This window comes from Gopherus flavomarginatus, chromosome 7 (assembly GCF_025201925.1).
Source record: "Gopherus flavomarginatus isolate rGopFla2 chromosome 7, rGopFla2.mat.asm, whole genome shotgun sequence".
Classification (NCBI taxonomy): domain Eukaryota; kingdom Metazoa; phylum Chordata; order Testudines; family Testudinidae; genus Gopherus; species Gopherus flavomarginatus.
In genome coordinates, this window is record NC_066623.1 from 70545160 (window position 1) to 70560657 (window position 15498).

General features: G+C 39.6%; 1 protein-coding gene across 8 annotated transcripts in view; it reads right to left on the minus strand.

Moving 5' to 3' along the window:
• KCNT2 (potassium sodium-activated channel subfamily T member 2) overlaps positions 1 to 15498 on the minus strand; it is a 282967-nt gene that overhangs the window by 83691 nt on the left and 183778 nt on the right. For 3 of the 8 annotated variants that reach the window (XM_050961375.1, XM_050961373.1, XM_050961372.1), the window contains exons 16-19: positions 15224 to 15280; positions 9730 to 9879; positions 3883 to 4112; positions 1629 to 1845 (exon numbers count right to left, since the gene is read on the minus strand). In XM_050961375.1, the coding sequence (XP_050817332.1) occupies positions 1629 to 1845; positions 3883 to 4112; positions 9730 to 9879; positions 15224 to 15280 (654 nt within the window). The remainder of the gene's footprint in view (positions 1 to 1628; positions 1846 to 3882; positions 4113 to 9729; positions 9880 to 15223; positions 15281 to 15498) is intronic. The other 5 variants (XM_050961379.1, XM_050961378.1, XM_050961374.1 and 2 more) reach the window with 2 other exon arrangements.

The following is a 15498-nucleotide window of genomic DNA, read 5'->3' on the forward strand; positions in this document are numbered from 1 at the left end:
CCTTTGAGGCAGCTGATAGCAGTTTGAGCCCAAGTCCATGGAGGGTCATGGAAGTTGTCATGCTCCAATCTTCCACCCTGCAGCTTGTAGATGACAGCTGGGGCAGACCCAAAAATGCAAATTGAGGCACAAGCCCCACCCCTATGTTCTGACTGGGAGAGCTCCAAGGCTCCTGACTGGTCTGCTGCCCCTATTTAAGTCGGAGGAGGAAACTGGGGCCTGGTCTACAATGGGGGAGGGATCAATCTAAGTTATGCAACTTCATCTAAGTGAATAACATGAATAATGTAGGTGAAGTTGATGTACTTATATCTACTTACCATGGTGTCTTCACTGCGATAGGTTGACTGCTGACACTCCCCCACTGACTCCACCTACGCTTCTCGAGCCAGTGGAATATTGGAGTTGACGGGAGAGCGCTCGGTGGTCGATTTATTGCATCTTCACTAGAGGTGATAAATTAACCCCTCCTGGATTGATTGCTCCGGAGCTAAGTGTAGACGTGCCCTAGAAGTTGTCCATATAACTGGACTACACACTACCATTGACTCCTGGTTTTGTGATTACATGTTCCTGCCTTCTGATTCTGACCTTCCAGTTTCCTGACTGTTGGTAACAAACTCTTGATCCCTGTTCTCTGTTTAGTCTCTTGATTCTGATCTCCTGGCTTTCCAGCTTGGCCTCATTCTTAGTAACTGGCTCCTAGATACTCAGCCCAGGTCTGGTGCTAACTCCTAGGCCAGTTGACCCTCACCCTGTCCCTGACACAGACAGACGACAAACTGGACTAGAAAGGCCACTGATTTAATCCAGTATGGTAATTTTTTTTATTCCTGAAAGTAATCCTATTGAGTCAAATTACTCACATGCATGAGTATTTGCAGGATTGAGCCCTCAGTTTATTTCATTAAAGCATTTTTTATTTCAGTAACAAACTAATAAACACCTGAATAAAATGTTGTGGGTTTTTTTTGCTTTACTACTGCTGCTTTTTTTGTTGCCAGTATTCATGCATTCACACTTACCACACAATCTATACTATGCTGAAGAGTCCTATGCAGTGCCCCACAACTCCCCCTTTAAAGGTTGGAATCTGATCTCTCTCAGATGTCAGTGGACCTTCCTCTATTAAAAAGTCATTTCATTCTTTAGACCGAAATATTCAGTTTTGTTTCCTAGTCAGCTGAGTCATGCCTGAAGTACTCCAAAAACTGTGTGCTATAGGGAGACATTGCCAGGTATGTGAATTTGTGTTTGTTTATTAAATAGCTTTAAAATTCCAAACACAACAAGGCCTTTGTTATTGAGTGTCACAGACATCCAGCATGAGTGGGAATGTTTTTCTCGTTTCAAAATACCCTTAAGAAGCTTTGACCAATTCATGATTGCACTTGTGAAGAGGAAATCACTTGGCCCTTGGGCCTCACGTCTTATCACTACAGATGATGGGATATGACCACACAGAAATTGGGTGCACTTTTGTTTCTTATTAAATGGAATATCGCTAATCAGAGAAAGAGCTGCAATCCTGTCCCCATTGGCTTCAATGGGAGCAGAACCGCACTCTACATTTACCCAGTATTAGCATTTATGAATAGTAATGTCCTGTTTACATTAACTGTACATACTCTAAACCTGTAGAAATGTCGTCATCTGATGGAGTAGTTTCATCTTCTGACTGGTCACTTAGAAGATCACACGCTTGAAGTGATGAGGAGTCTGCAACCTCCAAAACAGGTGCTATGCTAGATCTTCTGCCATTTTTACTTCCCTCTGAAGGAAGGGTTAGGGTAGGTCCACTGGAAGATCTACATCCTGTATCTTGTAAATCTATAGCAACGGTCCCTGAAACAGCATCAGAATCAGCTCTCAATGTACAAGTCAGTTAAACTTTTAAAAAAGGGTAAATTATGCTTATTATGGATGATTTAAATCACAACCAAATATTCAAATAATGTCTGTTTTGGCTATGTATAAAAACTATATTAAAATATAATGTTTAAGCTACAGCCAGTATAGCCTTACAGTACTGAACAATATACAAAGCAGTTTCTCATTAATATGGTAATACATTATTTTTTCCAAATACATATCAGTCTATGGCATTTAAAAACATATTTCATGCAATCAGGCTGTGAGAATATGCACAAATAAATTGCAGATTATATTGAATTTATGAATGCTGTTATATATCCATAATATGGAATTTGACTTAATAAAACTGAATATTATAACCAGAGATATTTAAGATTTCCAATTGTGTAAATGAGACCAGAATTTGACACCTTGACTCTTAATGCCTTTGTTCTTCCTGGTTCTGTTATATAATGTTTCTGGAAACAAAATAGAGTCTGAGTTGTCTGATGGACTAAAAGAATATCTGGTGATCTGGATGTTGGGGTTTTACTTCCTAATTTATACCAGTAAGAGATACTGCTTCCTTGTACAAGAAATGGGAATAATTCTGATTGGACTGATTAGCATTTAATATTAGGCCAATTTGTAGTGAATTAGCTTGTGATATTCATATGACTGTACAAACTATGGGAATTCATCTTTTGCATATGGCAATTCATTGCACGAGATATTTTAGACTGTCTGTACATTTTAGCTAGATTGCCATCAAATGTATCAATTAAACTTGTGTCTTGAATTATGAATTATAGTGTTTAGACAAAAAGAATAGGAGTAATTGTGGACCTTAGAGATTAACAAATTTATTTCAGCATAAGCTTTTGTGGGCTACAGCTCACTTCTTCGGATGCATAGAATGGAACACACGAATAGGAGATATTTATACATACAGAGAACATGAAAAGGTGAAAGTGCGCATACCAACCGGATTGGACTTTTCCAGATGATATGCTTACTTGTTAGTCTCTAAGGTGCCACAAGTACTCCTGTTCTTGTACTATTAATTGTTCTTTTTGCAGATACAGACTAACATGGCTGCTACTCGGAAACCAGGGTTTAGACAGCAAGAGACTGCAGCCTTTTGTGACTAAACACTTTCAGTATTTGCTACAGGCCTGAGTTCTGGACTCTGCCAACCTACACTTAGTAGAGGAGAAGGGAAAAAATGACGCAGGTGGTCTTGTGACACTTCTATGCTCCCATCCTAATCCTGGCACACTCTAGGATAATAGCCTATCTTAGGCACTAGCTTCTGACCATTTCTGTGACCCTAAAGGGTCACCTTTTTTTCAGCTTGCTGAGTGACATGGGAGCTGGTGGTGTTGCTTGAACACCTGGATGTTCTTCCATGCTCTGGGCAGCGGCGGCTCCAGGCACCAGCGCTCCAAGTGCGTGCCTGGGACAGCAAGCTGGGACAGCATGGGGGATGCACTGCTTGTCCCTGCGAGGGCGGCAGTTAGGCAGCTTTCAGCGGCTTGCTGTGGGAGATTCGCCAGTCCTGTGGATTCAGCGGCAATTCGCGGGAGCAAGGACCCTCCTGCCGAAGGCTGCCTGACTGCCGTGCTTGGGGCAGCAAAAAAGCTAGTGTCGCCCATGGCTCAGGGACCTCTTCACTGGATTGTTAAATTGATATTACAGCTGCTTTGCACCACCTGGGATCTGGTCTGAACTTTGTGGGGTTTTTAAATAACCTTATGAGTTTCCTTGGCAAGTGACTTGTTAGAGAATATTCTCATTAGTATGTGATGTTGTATTTCTGTATTTAGCAAGCGTATGCCATTGATGTTGATCCTGTTGGAACCCTTTATTTTTTTAATTGAATATGTACATTTAAACCAAATGAAGGAAAATGTTTCCCATCGCATAGGGCATTTTTTTTTAAAATAGCTTTACAGTTTCAGTGTAGTACATTTTTGAGTTTTCTTTTCTATAGTTTCAGAATATTTTATGAGATTTACCTGTACTTACCCATACTGGCAATTACACTGTGCAAGGGCAACCTAGAAGGTCCATGATAGTATGACTTGGATTCATTATTTTTTCTATGCTGTTCTTGCTTTTTAAAAGCTGAATTTTCTTCTTTGGTGATGTTGATATAAAAACATATATCTGTAGCACTCATAATATATCGAGGGCCTGGATTCAGCAAAATGTTTTTGTTATCTTCCCTCCTAACACCAATCAAACAGACTCCAAACCTTAATTAAAGAAGGAAAATACATGGTTTATTGAATGTAACAACAAAACACAAATTGCAGATTACAATAATGGATCCTTAATTTAGTGTTACTTACATGCTGCAGAGTCAAAACGTGAACATTCTTGGAAAACAAATATTTGAAAATACAGTATTTAACCTAAAACAGGCCATCTGTGATTAAGCACAGTTCCTTGGGAGTTATGAATTCCAAAGCACTCCAAAAACTTTTTTTATTCTATAGCAGTATTCTTCTGATGTTGGGCCAGTTAATTTCTGATATCAGACACATAGTCCCTTCTGAGAATACAACAGATGTATGGAACTCATTAATTCATCATACTAAGCTGTTCCATTATTCACCTGTCAATGGAATTGTTTTCAGATTCCCCACCCTCTCATAATTTAGTCTTAATCTTTTTGATCAGCAGTAGAAAATAAGGAATTAAAAAGAGAGCCACTGTTCTAATTTTATAATTCAACTCAGATATAAATATGATTGCAGGATAAATTAAATTTGTACATTCATATTACAATATTTAAAAACCCTAATAATCTATTTATACATTCTTTATCAATTGATTCATTTTATTAGATACCACCTTTTTTACCAGAATGAAGATAATATACATGAAACTGACATTTGTGCACACATACTCAGCATAAGCTTGTACAAATGAATGTGTTCAAAATTTGTTAGGACACATCTGAGCTCAAGGTGATCTGAAAATATAGCCTAGATTTTCAATAAAGGAGGTAAGACTGATGAATCAGACCCTAATTTCTGAGGATGGGACTGTGGAATGTTTGACCATTAAAAGCTGTGGGGGGGTGGGTGGAGAGGGATGATTCTTGGATAAAGAAATGGAAAGGCTGAATGTTTATATCTGCAGCGTGCAGGAGACATAATGAAATTTGAACGATGAGAGCACAACTCTGACTCATCGATCTTTTGATTGTTGCACTCCTGTGATGCATCTGACAAGCACACTGATGTTCCTCTGATGTTGTCCCTGAAAGTGCAATCTGCCATATTGCCTTGGCAGGCTTGCTCTCCATACTTGATAGCCATCATTTTCAGTTTAAGGTAGAATGTGCAGTAACTATTAGTGCATGTGCTCCAGCTGATGCAAGGCCTGATGCTGAAAAAGAGGCTTTTTATGCCACGTTGAATTACATTGTATGTAGTACATCACTCCAACTGCATCTTGTCATAGCAGGAGATATGAACATGAGAATTGGCCATGATAGAACTGAATTTGAACTGGTACTGGGACCATACAGTTTACCAGAAGAGAAATCAGATGATGGTGTATGTCTACACGTGGACTATTTTCAATGTCTACCTGGTTTCAGCACAAGAAATGCCATAAGTATACATTTTGGTGTTCATGGGGCAACAATGCAATCTTGGGTTTTCAAACCAGAATGAGATCCTTGACTAAACTCATTCAGGATGTATAAGAATTTATGAGTGCTGCTCTTGCTCTGGAATCTGATCATCAAACCTTAATAGCAACAATGATGATCTATTAATAAAGTCTGATAGATGGGTATCTACTATATCAGGGGTTCTCAGACTGGGAGATGTGACCCATGAAGGTTATTACGTGGGAGGTTGTGAGCTGTCAGCCTCTATCCCAAACCCTGCTTCATCTCCAGCATTTATAATACAGATGATCCCCAGGTTATGCAAAGCTGACTTACAGAAATCCGCACTTATGGAAAAAGTTCCGTAAGTTCTGTAAGCTTTTTTTTTTTTTTGCGTAATTGTCAGGTATAAGTTCCCAACTTATGCAAAATTTGACTTATGCAAGGAATGGAATGGAATGCTTGCATAAGGTGGGGAGCATCTGTAGTGTTAAATATATAAAAAAAGATTTTAATTAATAAAGGGGGGGGCTTCCACACTTACAGGCTTGCTATGTGAAAAGGGTCACCAATACAGAAGTTTGAGAACAACTGTACTATGTCAAATTTTTTCAGTGTTGATAAGCTTCATAATAAAGTGATTGCTAAGAGTTATGCGGTATTCATTTCCAACGAATATTCCATAGTGGATGACTAGCTGTCTGCCATAGAGGAAGAGTGGACTTCATTTTGGGATTCTATCTCACAGACTGCTGGAGAACAACTCGGACCAAGGAGAACGACAAACATTAGATTACAGATGATACCATCAAATTATGGGAGAGGAAAAAGTGATATGGTGCAGAATGGATGCACTGCAAGGTCAGAGTCGAGTCAGTAAAAGGAGGAAATGGGCCCTCTTGCTCGTTCAAAACTTTTCTCTATTGCCTGTCAGAATGCTCACAATCAGTGCAGTGTATTGATGACACCCTCTGAAAGACATGACCGGAAATGTGTATCTGACAGTCTGAAGGTCCTAATTGGATGTCCATATTTGCCTCTTCCAGCAGTTATGGACAAAATTGGGAAATACTGCCAGCATATTGATTCACAACTTAAGCATTGGAATGCTTTATGAATTGTGAATTAATGAACAGATCACCACCAGCATGTAAACTACAACTTAATCCAAAAATAAATTCATCAGAAAAAAAGCTGGTGAAACAGTTATGAAATGATAAAACACCAGGTGTTTTTATTTCATCAGAACTTCTTATAAGTGGAAGCCTATATTTAGTTCACTGGCTTAAAAGAGTTGTCTTAAAAGTTTGGGAAACCAGCCACATTTCAGAAGAAAGCAAAAGGGGCTGCATTATTGCTTTTAAAAAAGAAGTGATCAGCGTGATCAAATTATAGGGTAATAACACTGCTGTAAATCCCAAGGAAGGTGTTTATGATCATACTACTGAACCAACTGAAATATTGTCTCAAACCAAAAAATGAGACAACCATTCTGACTTCCATACAGGTCAACCTACAATCTATGCCGGGGGTAGCCAACCTGAGCTTAAAAAGAGGCCAGATTTTACCATTGTACATTGTCAAAGAGCCACAGTAATATGTCAGCAAGCCCCCGGCCCCGCTCCCAGCGCCTCCCACCCACCAGCAGCCCTGCCGATCAGCACCTCCCCCTCCCTTCCCACACCTCCTGATCAGCTGTTTCATGGCATGCTGGAGGCTCTGGGGGGGAGGGGGAAGGAGCAAGGGCATGGCAGGCTCAGGGGAGAGGGAAGGAAGGGGTGGAGTGGGGGCAGGGCCTGTGGCAGAGCCAGGGGTTAAGCACCCCCCAGCACATTGGAAAGTTGGTGCCTGTAGCTCCTGTGCCTATACAAGGAGCCGCATATTAACTTCTGAAGAGCCGCCTGTGGCTCTGGAGCCACAGGTTGACCACCCCTGATCTATGCTATGTTATCTGTGGAACGTTATTGCAGCAGTGTGAACACTGCTATATCAGCATGGGGTGCTTAGCGGAGGGACTGTACCATGGTACATCTAGCTGTGTAAGAGCCAATGGTTGTATTAGACAGGTTTTCAACAGAACCATTGATTTGCCAGGAATGTGTTCTCATGTACATTAAATAATGTTCCAATAGACTATCTGATAAAGTAGACTGAGGTCAACATAGGAAGTGTGGAATTTAAAAATTCATCTTTAGAGCCTTTCAAGTATGACGATGATATTGCTTTACTGGGAGAGATATGACTGACTACAGCTAATGCTGGAAGAGTCATAAACTGTAGAATTTGAGACTTAAGACTTGGGTGAAAAAACCAAAGCAATGCATGCCTCCTATGAAACAAACTACTAGCCTGCCAATGCTGCATGTAGATGGCAATGGCACTGAATGAGTGAATAGTTTTATCTGGGTAATTGGTTTACAGCAGGAGATTCAATAACTGAAGAAGTTCCACCTCAGCTTGGTTTTGTCAGGAACATTTCAGCATGTTCAAAGGACTCTGAGTGGTGGGATGTCTGCATGACAACTAAGATATGAGTGTTCGAAAATGTGGTAGTGATGACAACTCTGTTACATGAAGCAGAAACATGGTATTTAAAAACAACTGAGGAGAGGATACTAAACACTTTTCACTGTGAAAAGTTATGGCATATTCTTAACATCCATTGCTTGGATTTTGTCACAAATGAGGAGATACTTAAGATCCTGGCAGGTTGCAACCTTGCACCAGTTGAGAACAAGTTGACTGCAATGATAGGGTCATGAAGAGGAATGTACGCTGTTATAGAAGACTTATTGAGCTGAGGTAGAAAGCATGGTGCTCCACTCCTGACCCCAAGTGAGCTTGAAAGATGGAATTTTGAGGGATTTAAGAAACTTAAAACCTTCCACAATACCTCTTGACAAAGGAAGAAGATTTGCAAGGGTCCATTCAAGATGGAAGCCCACTCTGTGCACTGCAATAGCTACATTGTAGCCATATGAATTTTGCTCATGTTTCATCAATGTCATAACTATAAAGGGAAGGGAACAGCCCTCCCTGTGTACGATACCATAAAATCCCTCATGGCCAGAGACACCAAAATCCTTTTACCTGTAAAGGGTTAAGAAGCTCAGGAAACCTGGCTGACACCTGACCCAAAGGACCAATAAGGGGACAAGATACTTTCAAATCTTGGTGGGGGGAAGTCTTTTGTTTGTGCTTTGTTTTTGGGGGTTGTTCACTCTTGGGACTAAGAGGGACCAGACATCAATCCAGGCTCTCCAAATCTTTCTGAACCAGTCTCTCATATTTCAAACTTGTAAGTAACAGCCAGGCAAGGTGTGTTAGTCTTATTTTTGTTTTCTCAACTTGTAAATGTCCTTTTTTGCTGAGAGGATTTTACCTCTGTTTTCTGTAACTTTAAACCTAAGACTAGAGGGGGGTTCCTCTGGGCTATACGAATCTGATTACCCTGTAAAGTATTTTCCATCCTGATTTTAGAGAGATGATTTTTACCTTTCTTTCTTTAATTAAAAGCTTTCTTTTTAAGAACCTGATTGGTTTTTCCTTGTTTTAAGATCCAAGGGGTTGGATCGGTGTTCACCAGGAACTTGGTGAAGAAGTCTCTCAAGGCTACCCAGGAAGGGGAAGATTTTCTGGGGGAAAGAGGGTGTTCTAGACACTGAGAAATCTGGATGGTGGCAGCAAACCCAGATCTAAGCTGGTAGTTAAGCTTAGAAGTGTTTATGCAGGTCCCCACATCTGTACCCTAAAGTTCAGAGTGGGGGAGGAACCTTGACAATCAAATATAAACTTAGCCTTTGACAGATGTGAAAGCTCCAGTCCCTACAGAGAAGATATTTTAAGCATTCTTTAGGTTCTATCCAGGAAAAAAAGCCTTTAAGTTGTATCTGCTAGGGAAAGGATGTATTGAATGTTTAATTTCGATAACTCCATATCGAGATGTTGATCTCCTGACTGTGATATCTATTCTTGATATCTGCCTAGATAGAACTAATCTCCTTTTGCCTTAAGGCTAGGCTGGTACATATAGACCAAAAACGGTTTTCTTTTGACACTCAAAGCTGGCAGGAGAAGACACAAGTCCAAGAAAGTTCACAAGGGTCAGCAGCTATTTAAAACCAGAAGCAAAAGCAATACATAAGGTGGCAGTAACAACACAGAACAATGCAGTACAATATTTACTCTATGGACTCAACATACATTAAGATTCATCTGAATTTATAATCCTCTAATAATAAACGTACTTTTTATGTGCATGGAAAGAAGCATATGTAAAGCTCTTTCCCTCATATTCAGCAAAAAACGTACTGTCCTCCAGATTAATGTGATACACTTCATTACCAGAGCATCGGCCGTACATTTTCTGCCACTGTTCTGGTGATTGTTGACCCTCCCTGAAACACACAGATAATGAGAATAATTTTAAACGTTGATGTAAAAAGATCTAATTAATCATAACAGTATCTAATGGCAATAGTTTCTACAGATGTCTATTAGAAAGGCCCCATGAGCTAAACTGAAAGAAATATTTGCTTAGTAGCAGGAATGAGAAGATATTAATTACATGAATTAGGAAGCATTCACTGTTCTAAAGTAATGGGTGTATTAAAAGTATCTCTACACTTTCTTGATAGCAAAGAGCAGAGACAATGTGAATTTCAAGTAATCCAGTCACAGTAAGTACATTAATTGCTATTTCTATACTATGTCTATTAATACAAAAGAGCTGGAAATGGATTCTCATTAAAGATTATTTAGAAAATTTCAAAAGAACTAGTGGTGTGAGGTCCAGGTAACTGGGTAAGCAAATGTGTGTCAGTCTGGCTATGGGCAAAATACCCTATTTGCATTTTTGTTTTTACTATGTTCAGGGTTTTTAGCCTAATCCTGGATAGGGCTATTTAGTTACATGTTTATTCCTACCTTGTGCTTTATTCTGACTCTCCAGTTCAGAACACGCCACTTGTTTACCAGTCTAAAGCTTTCCTGACCTTTTACTTCACATCAACCAAGTGGGCTGCTTGTGCCCACCAAAAGCCACAATGGACTTGTGCTCAGTCATCCATCTTTGCAATTGTAGGATTAGGTTCTATGGCTTTAAACATGCCATGACATCAATGTACACAGACCCTGTGCCCATGTGGAACTCCACTGATTTAAGACAATATGGAGCCCCATTAATGGTTCCCATTGCATGGAACCTTTTTCAGGATCAGAGTCATGGGAATCAGAATATAAATAATTATCTATCTTGAGGAGCTGAGATCAAAATCCAGCCTAAGGCACGTTGCTGGGGACTGAACAATTTTTTTACCAACAAATATTTTTGCCTTTTGTTCTGAATGTTATACTTATTTCCACAACCTAATGTACACATTTTTTGTTTCTTTTCATGAAGAATTTTGTAAATATGTATGATTTTGAATCATTTCGAAAAACAAAACTATACGATTGATATTTCATACAGATTTGTGAAGACAAAAATAGAGTAAATAAAAACAAAAAAATTAAAAAGATAAACTATCAGCATATAATTCAATATTCCAATAAGCTGAATGAGTCTATCAATAATTTACTTACTTCATTCAGGGACTATGCATTTTTCAATGAATGTCTATTTCACCTTGTTGCAGTGTTTAAAAGCATTTTAACCATTCCAGTTTCTCAGATGAAATATTCATAACATTGTAGTTAAATGCATGTTATGCAGCCATAGCAATCATAAAAAATAGAGTAATTATTAACCTGCCTAGTAGCACACAGTGGATTTTTTTTTTGGATATTATATGTAAACTGTGAAATTTGGACACATTTTAAAAAGTTAAGGAGCAGTTTCTGATTAGAGGTGTTCACATACATTATCTTCTGGTTGTATAGTGGAACAAAATTCTTTAGGTTCTGTAGCAATGTTGGTACTCTAATCAATATGTATCTCTGATGGACCTTGGTCTACTCTTCCTACTTCCATAGCTTTCTAAGTCCATGTCTACACTTACTGGTAAACCAGCACTGCTGCGATCGATGCTGTGTTGTTTTAGCAGGTCTGGTGAAGACCCGCTAAGTCAATGGCATAGTGCTCTCCCATCGACACAGAACAGTGTAGGTTGACTTAATGCAGTCTCTAAGCTATGTCGACTTAAGTTATGTTATTCACATAACTGAAGTAGTATAAATTAGGTTGATTTTACCACCGGGGTGTAGACAAGGCCTAATTGTTCCTCTAATCTTCTTTGCCCATCAACCTCCTTTGACTTGACAATCTCTTGGTCTTCACAATGTCCCTCTATACCTCTTAAATATCCCTTCAAACATTCACAAGGCTCTTTCTAAATCTTCCTAACCGCATGGCTGAAAAATATGCCCCCTTGGCTGACATCCTGCGGGCAAAGGGCTACGAGGTTTACACCGACGACCTGATCGTCGGGGCGCTGGGTGCCTGGGACCCCTGTAACGAACGAGTACTTAGGGCCTGTGGGGTGGGCCGTCGCTATGCACGGCTCATGAGATGTTTGATGGTCTCGGACACTATCCGGTGGTCTAGGGACATTTACACAGGGCACATCACCGGCCACCGCCAATACCAGGAGTGAGCCGGCGTGGATTCATGTACCCACGGGGGGGGGGGAGGCCTCTAAACCCCCTCCCACTGAACCATATCCCCTGAGCCCTAAACCCACTCAACTGGATCCCACCATGTAAGGGTCATCCTGTCCCCATTACCCAGCCCGCTTACTTATACCCATGACTGCATATAACCCACTGTATGAGCGATGTACCCTCACTGCTTCCTGATCCCACCCACCGTACACCCCGCATTGGGGACCTTACAGTCTGTATATGTTATGTGCTAACCAGTTTCCAAATACCAGCATCCCCTTATACTCTATATGTTGCCCCCAATGACCAATGCTGACGCTTCAAACTCTTTGTATCATCTTTATTTAAATATTCTCTAATAAACTTTTAAATCTCTGAAGCTAAAGAAGTAATGTTATTGTCATTAATTTGAAGAGGATTATTTATTGAGGTCACTGGACACAAGCAGAACCTGTAGCATACGCTATCCCTCTCCCCACACACACTAACACACCACACGACACAACACCACACAAATTAAATGCACCCTGTGCTGCCTGGCATCACTTCAGCATGTCTCCCTAGTCGTGACCTGAATTATGGAAGGGAGTGATTATTACACTACATTAGATCCCTGTCTGAGACTCACCAAGCCCTCCCTGTTCTAAACTCGTCTTATGACCCTTGCACTCCCTTTTATTCTACCTCTTTCTCCCAACCTGGAATTTATTCTGGTCTCTAAATGGAATTTCCACACTTTGCCTTTGTTTGCAGTAGAGTAACTTTTATATTGCACTACAGCATTGGGAACACCCTTGATAGTTTTATAAAACAAATGCTTGTGCTTTCCTTTGTATATGAAATAACCAAGCAGATGAAGACAGTTAAAGTGCATTTACGATTTTATTAGATGATAGAGATATTATAAATAATTATTCTATTATTCCAATTTTTTTTTGGTGCTGGGGGAGAAGCCCTACCATGCCACCACTTGTAGGGCAAAACCTGTTTATTTTTCAGCAAATCAACAAACATTCATTTAATAATCAGACATATGTACGCAACTTTATACTACATCTTTTAATAATTGTTATCTTTCAAGGTTTAAAATGGACTAAATCATCAGGTGAAGTAATGCAAATACTTGTGTGTATGGGAGAGGTTTAAAGTGGAGGGAAATTGAATTTTTATGGTTTATCAAATTTTAAATTTTGAGAAGTTTTGGGAGAAGGAAGAGTGATAGGTGAATCAATGGAGACTAGTGGCAAGTATTTTATTTTCAGAATAAGAACAAGGTTGTCAGTATTTGCAGTATAGCTGACTTGTTGGTCCCTTTTTATATCCCAAAATTAAGTTACCAGCTGGTGATCTAGCACGCAAGAGATTATGGACACTACAACTGCTGATTTGATGATACCTTTCCACTCCCACCCAATGAGGGTGTACAAGATGCAGGTAGTGTGACTAGCTACTGTATATTAACATCACCCAATGTTCTAACAGTCGGGGATCGGGAATTGAGGATTCTGGGTAAAAAGTGAGCACAGCTAAGTTGCTTGAGGCATCTTTTAACACTCACTGATATGACATACTGAGCATGAAACATGTGAAAACAACAAATATGAGTGCAATTAAGGCTTAACACATAATTTGGGAGGTTGCAATTAGAAGTTTTGGATGTTAGTCTGAAAACTGTAGCCTCTATGTATAAATTGACCTGTTCCAACTGGGAATAATATCTCAATCCACCTGGATGGAACCACATTCTGATAGGATATGCCTATACTAGAACTGTGAGCATGCCTCCCAGCCCAGACAGACTTATGCTATCTTGAGCTAACCATGGAGACATTCCAGCACAGGTTTTGGTTCAGGCGGTCAGGTGATCTTGGATTTGGGCAGCTAGTCTGTGCTGCCCTCTATGCTGCAGTATCCATATTACTATATTTGGTGTGTTAGCTTGAGTAGAGCTATCATAAGTCTGGTTACCTGAGTTGGGACGCTGTCTCTTAGGGTATGTCTTCACTAGCAGCGCTTTAATGTGGCTGTGTAGTCACGGCACCAGCGCTAGGAGACAGGGGAGTAGCTATCAGCATTGAGGACCACAGCTTAGAATGACCAGACAGCAAATGTGAAAAATCGGGATGGGGGTGAAGGGTAATAGGATCCTATATAAGAAAAAGACCCCAAAATGGGGACTGTCCCTATAAAATCGGGACATCTGGTCATCCTCACACACCTCCCAGTGCTGGTGCATGGTCTACACTGCCACTTTACAGTGCAGAAACTTGTAGTGCTCGGGGTGTGTTTTGTTTCACACCCGTGAGCGAGAAAGTTGCAGCACTGTACAATGGCAGTGTGGACAAGGCCTTAGTGATGTGGTTTTGACTAGGACCCACATCTCCAGTACAAGAAAGCAACTTAGGTCCCAACTCCCACTCTAGATCTTCCTCTAGACAAGAAGGAACAAGAATCTTTCTGTAAAATGTTAACAAGATTATAGTACCCTAGGCTACTGTTGTTTCTGCTCAGGTACAAACATCACAAGGCTTTGCCTGCTGTTCTTGGCATGATTGTGACCTTTCCACATTGATCCAGTCAATTAAAACTTAATCTGATTCATGCTAAATGTTTCTATTACAGCTAATCAATGAATGCATGCCTTTAGGACAGGTAACAATAACCAGTTTTTATTTGCTGTCTTGCCTTATTTCAAATCTCTTTAGAAAATCCATGTCACTACCAATCTTTTTATTGATTTTTATTTCTGATCCAAAATGTTTTTGGTCTTCTTTCCTGCATTCATGCTTTGCGGAACACAATCTCAAAGACACGTAATAATGCATGTATTAAATGTTACTAAAATGTTTCTTATTCCATTAGCAATCCCTTCCCCTACTCCATACATGATATCTCTTCATAGTCAGATGTTTTTGCATTATAAGTGAGGGGTTATATTTTCAGTTGTAAGTTTTTAAAAATTAATGTAATGCTAAACTATTATAAAATTAGTATAGAAAATAACTTATTCATTTTATCGCACTGTTGCTAATAGACAAAGTATCATGAGATAGTAGAATAACAAAGCTAGAAAAGTAATTCTAAAATAAAATAGTGCCATATTTTTACTTTTTTTTTTCCCCCTAAAATAAAATGTTTCACCTGGTTAAAGTCTGCTTGGTTCCAGTTAGATGTCTAAAAGCTTCCCAAGGTGCTGTTCTGCAAAGATCACATGAAGTTCATAAATTCAGAAATGCTATTATCTTTCAACATGTTTGTTCTATAACAAGTTCTAGTAGCAGATTGTATTTATTACTAGGCTAGAAATCTATAAAGATGGTCAGGTTTTTTTAATCTGGTACAAAATAAGGTTTCTAGTTTTCAAAAAAAAAACATGTTCAACTTTACTCATTTGAGTAGTCCCATTTAATACAATG